The sequence below is a fragment of the Gekko japonicus genome, unplaced genomic scaffold, assembly GCF_001447785.1.
Source record: "Gekko japonicus isolate JY-2015 unplaced genomic scaffold, Gekko_japonicus_V1.1 scaffold97, whole genome shotgun sequence".
NCBI lineage: Eukaryota > Metazoa > Chordata > Lepidosauria > Squamata > Gekkonidae > Gekko > Gekko japonicus.
The window spans coordinates 309,606-318,952 of record NW_015170278.1 but is presented as its reverse complement, the minus strand read 5'-3'; the positions used below and the strand labels follow the sequence as shown (position 1 = coordinate 318,952).

Genomic DNA, 9,347 nt, shown 5'->3' with positions numbered 1-9,347 from the left:
TGAACCAGGCTCTGTGGGGCCAGGGATGGTAGGGAGTCGGGACCCTCCCTCCCTGACTGCTGCGGCACTTCTCTTCCTGTAGGCCGAGCCGGACAGGTGCATCAAAGCAGGTCTGATGCCGGTACAGTTGTTGCTGCGGTGGGGAGTCTGTCTCCTGCTCCCTGCACTTCGGCTGCTCCATGCTATTGCTTGGCCAGCACTGCAGCAAGGGGCCAGGCAGGTGAGGCTCTCTGAGATACAGCCAAGTTGGGGGGGGGGGGGGAAAGTAAGGACATGTGGGCAAGTGTGGGGAAGGGGGAGGGAGAGAGTGTATGAAGCTGTGGCAGCCGCAGCGGCAGTCCTGTTCCCTCTTTACAGGTTGCCAAGTTAATTTAATGTAGTTAATTAATTTAATTTAGTTTAGTGATAATTTCCCTTAAGTATCAGGGTCACAGCTTGGTAGCAGTCCTAGACTACTGCTGGAAATCCAGGTTTTAAGTGAGGCCAGAACTGCTTTTTATCAGTTTGACTATTCACAGCAGAGACAAACAAACCATCATTGTACCTATAGTAGTGACCGCTCAGCTTGACCATTGTAATGAATTTCACATGGGATTGCCTTTAAAGAAGCTTTGGAAACTACAGCTGGTTCAGAATACAGTAGCACTCTTCTATTAAGATGACTGCTAATGACAGTTTCATCTTCACTATAATATCAGGGGATGCTTCCCCAAAAATGTTACTCTGGATGCTGCTCCCATTTGAGATAAAATTAAAATTCATTAAGGAAAAAGAGGACCTTATTCAGTGGTTCCAGCTCTGTTGCGGAATTTCCTCCCCAGGGAATTTGAAAGGTTTTCTCTATTGAGATTATGAGAAAACTTCTTAAAACATGTCTGGTCTGCCAAGTTTTTATATTTCTCATGTTCAGTATGAAAAAAATATCCTGCAGTTTAGGTACAAGATTACATTTTGAATCACATTTAAAATACTTTTATATTTATATAATATTTTAAACCATCTAGTCACAGCCAATTTATGGCAATCCCATAGGTTTTTCAAGCCAAGAGATGTTCAGAGGTGCTCTGCCATAGCTTGTCTCTCCACAGCAACCCTAGCTTTCCTTGGAGGTCTCCCATCCAAGTATTAACCAGGGCTGACCCTGTTTAACTTCTGAGAGCTAACAAGATTGGACTAGCTTAAGCTATCCATGTGTGGGCAAAGTCCATACGCATTTATTAATTTCAACATAAATTGAAATTAAAATAAAAATACCATAAAAGAAAAGAATCAGGACAGACAAAAAAGAAAGTTAGGTACTACTCCATCCCCATGTCCGGTTTACCAGATTTTTAGTTTACTGCAACATACAATCAACAGCCTGCTAATATCTCTTTTGCTGAACATGCCCACTTCCCCACTATCTCCATATGTCAAAGACTCATAATCCAGTCCAGTTCTTTTGAACGCTTGCTTGACTGCTACACACAGGTACAGTTTGAGCATCTTAGGATAAACCCCAAAGGGTGAGTTTTATACAAAGTTTGCTAAGAACTGGACATTACATTCTAAGAAGGCACCCTTATTAAAGGTTAAATCTGAAACCAGGAGCAAGTGGTTTTATCTTGAAAACAACTTGGAAAAGTATAAGTGCTAAACCCTCCTTTCAATGCAGAAACATGCTGTTCTCAGTAACTTCTATTGAGAATAATTTACATATTTCTGAGGGCCAACGAGAGTTTTCAGGATCTAATAAAAACACACATTTCCTAAATCAATGATCATTTTACTAGATAAGGTTTACAGATTGTTTGGTTTGCATACCATATCCCAGTGGGGCAAGATGAACTTGTGTGCTTAGAATATGTCTTACCTCACTAGCATATATCATAAATAAAGAGAACAGAATAAATAGTATATTCTGAAGATTGAGGAATCCATCATCAACCTTTGGTATGAAAAATACCCTTAAGGTAATTGTTTGTTCACGTAAAAAAATTATAGGCATTTGTGAACATTTTATTACTGTTCCCATACACATTTTATTACCATTCCCAAACACATTCCTCTGTTGCTTCTTACCAGAGGCAATTCATTAAAATGTGAGTTATGAATTATTACTGTAACCCTTTCAGCTTTAACCCCTGCCAGTACAAAGAGCCATAATATAATGCTATTAGTGGTCACAGAATTGTTGCCGTGCTATTCAGACCTGGACTGACATGTACATAAAACAGAGTTTTATTTAAAGTTAAAGGTGGTGAAACGGGAGGAAGAAGAACAAGAAGGAGGAGGAGATTGGATTTATATCTCACCCTTCACTCAGAGTCTCAGAGCGGCTTACAAATTCCTTCCCCTCCCCACAACAGACACTCTGTGAGGTAGGTGGGGCTGAGAGAGCTCTTTCAAGAACTGTCCTTTCAAGAACGGCTCTGACAGAACTATGGCATACCCAAGGTCATCCAGCAGCTGCAAGTGGAGGAGTGGGGAATCAAACCCGGTTCTCCCAGATTAGAGTCCGTGCACTTAACCACTACACAAACTGGCTCTCGAAACCAGGGGAGCTGGCTAACACAATAATATACCCTGTAATTTCAAAACTAGTGTGTAGGAAGAACTAAGTCAATTTAGTTCCTATTTGCAATTTCCAGAAACATTTAGATGCTCTCATTAAAGGCAGTGACAGAGTCACTGTCAAGGTGAGATGTTCTTAGAGATCTACCTTATTTTAGAGGTTCTGAGGACCAGACTTTCCTCATACTAGTAGAAATTCTATAGATACTGAGGATAAAACTAGAAGTTCCAACCTAATAGCTAGTATACTGCAACTATAAATATTTTAGTGAGACTTAACGACCAAGTACCTGTACCACTCCCCTTCAGGATGTGATGTAGTGAAATTACCCAAATACAAATTGGATGCATAACAATACAAAACATTCTCCTGCAACTATTCTATGAATTATTATTTTTAAAAAATCCCACTTGATTCTGAGAAATTAGTTTAGAATCAATAGATTTTCTACAGGAGCTTAAAGTTCCCTTTTCACTAAAAAAATAAATCAATAACTGTTTGACAGTCACAGACAAATTCCAGCTTCTAGGTTCCTGTTCTTAAGACCTCCATCTCATATACTTTATTGAAAGACTAGTGGACTGAGGGAAATATAAGATCAGCCATGTGTTGAGGGGAGAGTGAATTAGTTTTGAGTTCAGTGGCAGTTACTGTTCTGTAAAGTAAAAGTTCAGCTAAAGGAGTGGATGTCTGAAGAGTCTGACAGACAGGTTCACCTTTTGAATGAAGGGAGAGACTCCCTTTATATAATTCTCTATTCTGGGGACAAGAAAAATAATCTACACCAGAGATGTCGAACTCATTTGTCATGAGGGCCGGATCTGACATAAATGAGACCTTGTTGGGCCGGGCCATGTGTGTCATAGAATGTAATGCCAGGTAGTGGAGATATAAACTTTATAAAGGACACAAACACAAAGGGTTTTTTTAACTTAAAATAAAAACATGCTTGAAACATTAGCACTCTTGCAATATTTTGTTTATTTAACAGTGTCTGATATCTGACATCTCTTGCTCTGAATTATTACATCAAAATGTCTACGCAGTTGCAATCTTGAGTATGCTGTTCAGGTGTGTATCTGTAAGCTGCAAACTAATGATGATGCAGCAGCAGCAGAACTGGAAGAAGAAGCAGAAGACAGCCAGTTCCACTGTGGGCCTGATAGAAGCTCTCCAGGGGCCTGATCCGGCCCCTGGGCTGCATGATTGACACCCCTGCTCTACACAGCCAAGATGCTTTAAAGTTTGCCTCCATGCTAGAAAGGAGATGGATGGGATCTAATAACGGAATCCTCACAATTTAGGGGACATCAGTCTCCAATTCTGACATATTTATTACCTATGTTGTCCGCCCTCCAAGTTGAACCCAAACAGATGATAATCAGAAACCAAGCTTGTCATTCTTTTTATCTGTTAAAAAACATCTTCACTATTTTGCATGCTAATTTAACAAGCCACCATCTATATATACAACTATGAGCTGTAATTCCATTTTATTGTCTGACGAAGTGTGCGTGCATACAAAAGCTCACACCTTGAATAAAACTTTGTTGGTCTTAAAGGTGCCACTGGGTTCTAACTTTGTTCTGATATGAACCAAGAATTTGTGAAAATAAGCTCCTTCAACACCATCTTGTCTGTCAACTGAAATATATACTGTTTTACCAACAATGTTTATATAAGCCTTTCCAGTTCCTGACTACCGCATACCATCCCTGCTTATTAAATAAAATATTATTGTTCACTGTTGCACAGTCTCCAGTGCCATTTCATGGAATCTAAAAAGAGGGCTCCTGTTTTCTCCTGACAAGCTCCTGGTCTAGGCAAAAGCCAAATTAGATTCTCTCACAGGGTGGGACATTCAGATTTATAAAGCTTATCACACTACTGGGGGCTAGCTCAGTATCTGAAGGGAACTAAGAATTTTGGTGGGAAGAATCTACCTCACAGTGCGGAAAGTAACAGGGGGTCCGTCATATCCTCCTGCCTACTGCGATTACCCATGAGGCTAATCTCAGAACTGGTTTTTTGGATCTACAGCAAAAAATAATAGGCAGGAAAGATCCAATTCACTAGCAGGTGGCTCATTGAATTCAACCCTGTGCTTGCCAAATTAACAATGCAATCCTAAATATGTACACTCAGAAATAAATCCCATTGTTAATTAAACTTAGACTTTAATAAGTGTGTTTAGGATTGTAGCCTAAATTACCATGTTGAGGTAACTGGCACTATACCAAACTGAAATTTATTGTATATTTGTTCAATTGGCTTCTAGACATCACTTAAAATGGACATCAGCCTTTTCATATTTAAGCATGGACTGTACAGTTTTATTTATTTTGTGTTACTTTGTAACAGTGTCATAATTCTGTTTCTCAGCTTAGGTAAAAAAGCAGCACATTAACAGTTAATATTGTGATGAATCTCTTTTAATTACTTAATATATTTCATTCTGTTTAAGCATCAGCCTGTAGCCAGACAAATTGACTGATTAACAGAAAATCCTGTTTACAACTACTAACAGAGATAGTATCATTCAAAATAAACATTGATGATCTGTCTGGCTGCAGCTATGTAATTAAGCTGCCCAAAGACCTCCATTATCTTAATCTCTGCTCTGCAACATTTATTCACAATGGCCAATATCACAGAAGTTAACTGCCTAAATCTGACCTTTGTGTAACTTCACTGAAATCAACAGCATTGGGATTTCCCAAGTGGAGAACAGTGACAACTTCGAGGTTTTATATCTTTGCTAGATTGAGATATTCTTATGTTTTGAAATAGCTAAAAGAATAATATGCTTCAAGTCTAGAGGACCATTTAAAACAATTGCAGAAAGGAAAGCAAACTGGATGTGGGTTAAAAATGTAAATTTCAAAAAAGTGATTAACTGCGTTTGTTTGATAATGCTATGCAACTGTTCTGACTGCAATAATACATTCTTTCAAACATTAAACTTTATGATTCTAATTCATACCATGTCATTTCTGTTTGATATTATAATGTAAAAATTATTCAGTATCATCAGATTTATGGCTCAGTGTTTACATATAAGTGGAAGTTTTACTTTCTGAGTAGCAGATTGAACTAGTGGCACCCCTGAATTCTTATCAGGTATTTCAGCCAATTTCTATTTTCCATGTTGTAACAGCCGCTTTATAGCTTACTTTTACCTTTTCAGTCTGTTTCCCTTACCTTCTCATATCCTCCTTTATGTGTAGGTTGATGAGTTCCTTGGGAATATGAAAAGAAAGAGTGCTCTCAGACATCTGTTCTCGAACACACATCCATTTGTTGTCAGAAGAGGGGAATCTATACAACTTACAGATCGGGTTTTTTAATACTGCAAAAGGGAAAAAATGATGTGACTGCTTAATTATGGCTGCTTGGAAGTTATCACAATGCTTTATTACTGAAGTTATTTATCTTTCCCCCCTTCCTTTTAAACAATTCAAGTCTTCAAATAAATTTTACTCTACCTTTAATTTATTAGTAGTATTCCAATAAATTAAGGGCAGAGTCCCAGGTTACACTACCCAAACAGAAGACAATTAAATTCTTCTTAGTACAGTACATGCTGGATTTATCACTTCAGCTGCAATAAGATTAAAAGCTCAGGACTGCTGACAGAGATTCATAGGATAAAAGAATACCTAGCTCAGAAATAAACAGCAAAATCTCAACAAACAGGGGATAACATTACGATAATGTGCTATGAATCGTAATATTCTCTTCGGTCCACATCCAGATGAAAGTGAAAATGTGTGGTGACTGCTTAGGAACAGTATAGATAGGAACTCTCAGTCTGGGGCAAGTGATGCTCTGTATTCTTGGTGCTTGGGGGGCGGGCAACAGTGGGAGGGCTTCTAGTGTCCTGGCCCCACTGGTGGACCTCCTGATGGCACCTAGTATTTTTGGCCACTGTGTGACAGTGTTGGACTAGATGGGCCATTGGCCTGATCCAACATTGGCTTCTCTTATGTTCTTATGAACACATTTAAAGAAATCAAATACATCTTCCCTTTAAACAAATACAGACTGTATCATTAGATTAATTGTAGTACATTCTTTAAATGAAACATTTTTTCTCTGTGCTTCTGCTTTCATGCTTGCTGATATCCTGTGGGGTAAGGTGTGATAGTAAGGAACTAGGTGATAGTAGATAGTACTAGGTGATGGTGATAGTACAAGGTGATAGTGCTAGCAGAGGAACTAGGTGTTCCTCTACATTCCCAATCTAAATTGTCCCCCTGGTATACTATGGAACTCAGGGGATTGAAACAGGAACTTAAGACAGCTAGAGCGAGATTGGCGGTGTTCTCGTGACGAAGCTGTAAGGATGTTTATGAAATCCTATGAGGTAGTGGTGAAGGCTGATAAAAAGATTTTATTTAAAACCTCCATCATGTCCACTAGCTCACACCCAGCACAATTGTTTAGGGTAACTGGATCTTTAACTTCTCTCACCGAGAGAATCAAAAATGTTAGGAATTCGGCCATCAGCTGTGGGGCCTTTGTGAGCTTTTTTGTGGATAAAGTCTTGTTGCTCCACCACGATCTCCCAGCCAATATTGGTAGAGTATGTGAACTGGAGGCCCCTTGGCCATCTCTGGATTCTGTGTTTGAAAGCTTCAGCCAACTCTCCCAGGCCGATGTAGACAGGATTCTAGGTGCTGTCAGGTGGACTACATGCCTCTTGGACCTGTGTCCCTTGTGGCCGGTAAAAGCCAGTGGCGAGGGAACATGGGGCCCTCTGGTGGACATTATCATTCAGGGGTCTATCCAGAGGGATTAAAAGAAACTGTGATTGTAGCATTCTTAAAGAAGCCAACATTGGATCCTTTAGATCCATCCAATTACTGCTCAGTTTCTAATATTTCATTTCTGGGAAAGGCAATTGAGAGAATGGTGGTGGAACAGCTCCAGAATTTTCTGGACCCATTCCAGTCCAGTTTCCACCCTAGCCATGGGACAGAAATGGCACTGGTCACCCTCATGGATGATCTCCGCAAGCAGTTGGATTGAGGTGGGTCAGTGGTGCTGTTGCTTCTTGACCTTACAGCAGTGTTTGACATGGTCAATCACGATCTTTTGAACCACTGTCTTGCCGACATAGGAATCCACAGGATAGTCTTGAAGTGGTTTACCTCATTTCTCCAAGGCTGGGGCCAGAGGGTGGTGCTAGGGGAGAGGGTGTCTGCTAGGCACCCCTTGGTGTGTGGGGTCCCTCAGGAAACAATCTTCTCCCTGATGCTGTATAACATCTGCATGCACCACCTTGTCCAACTGGTGCAGAGTTTTGGGCTAGGGTGCCACCCGTATGCTGATGACACCCAGCTATATCTGTTGATGGGTGGCCAGCTGGATGTCGCCCTAACTGTTTTGGCTGAGGGACTGGAGGCCGTGGTGGGATGGTTGAAACAGAGTTATCTGAATACAGCTAAGACAGGTTCTGTGGCTGGATAGGGAGGATTCAGGGTTGGGGTGCCAACTCCTGACTCTAGATAACCTGGTGGAACTCTCTACCAAGTAACATCCATGCCCTGCAAGACTTGTTACAGTTCTGCAGGGCCTTTAAGGCAGAGATGCTCCACCAGGCGTTTGGTTGAGGACAGTGACTACCTGACTGTCTTCATTCTCTCCCCTCCCCACTGCAAGTTGGAAGCAATGTTGGAATTGGACCGCCATCTGATTTAATTGTATTGCTATTATGAATTTTACTGAAATGTTTATTTATTATTTTAAATTGTTGATTAGTGTTTGTGATTTTAGTACCTAGTGTACAGCACCCTGAGCTCTATCTAGGGAATGGGTCATACATAAATTGATGATGATGATGATGATGATGATGATGATGATGATGATGATGATAAGCTTCTGATAATAATAATAACAATAACAACAATAACAACAACAACAACAATAAGCTTCTGAAATATAGCACCATTCAGTAATAGATATGACTGCATACTGAAAGGTTTTGTTGGTTTCTAGCCAAGCAGCACCTTGTTGGAAGTAGTAAGGGTAATCTGGAATTGCAGCATGACCTGTCTTGCTACACAGTTCATCAACTCACTTGAGAAGTATAATGAGATGGAATGAATCAACACTGTCGGAAATAGAAAATCAATTCACCTACATATAGTCCTCAAATTGAAGTACATTTAATTTGCAAACTAACTACAAAAAGTACCTTTATTTATAACAATGACTATTACTACACGGCTAACCATAACCTATCAATTAAAATGACAGATATCAATTCAAGTCATTAGGTTTAAACTGGTTTTCATGCATCTATGTACCTGGAACCAATATTACCATTCCAGGCTTCAGCAAAGTCCTTTGTTCTGCTGAACTGGCTCCATTTCAAGAGAAAGGCAATAGCAACCATGGGAATTCCCCCTCACCCAACCCCAAACCAGAAGTAGTTAAGATCACCCTAATACTGGTAAAATCAACAGCAAGGAATAAAATGGCAGGAAAGCATAACTGACCATTTAAGAAAAAGGCAGAGGAAGAAAACCCAAATGTTGATTAGATAGTAAGCCAGACAGACAGACTGGTAAAGAGGCTGCACAGGGAAAACAAAGAAGACAGAAATGCCAGCACCCAGTACCTAGGACTATTCCTGGACTACTAACAGTTGCATTATACACTGCATACTTTTTTTAAAAAGAATGGCTATCATACATAGGACACTAGTCTAAACAAACTTAAAACCCACTCTGTGCCCATGGTTTGAAGACCTTAATTGTAGATTCTATTAAGAATGTTTCATATATAG

The 9,347-nt window shown here is 39.9% G+C and overlaps 1 protein-coding gene across 1 annotated transcript in view; it reads right to left on the bottom strand.

Annotated features, from left to right (window-relative positions):
• Positions 1–9,347, bottom strand: part of INPP4B (inositol polyphosphate-4-phosphatase type II B) — a 373,171-nt gene that overhangs the window by 138,697 nt on the left and 225,127 nt on the right. The window contains exon 12 of the mRNA XM_015417726.1: positions 5,756–5,903. Coding sequence (XP_015273212.1) covers positions 5,756–5,903 — 148 coding nt within the window. The remainder of the gene's footprint in view (positions 1–5,755; positions 5,904–9,347) is intronic.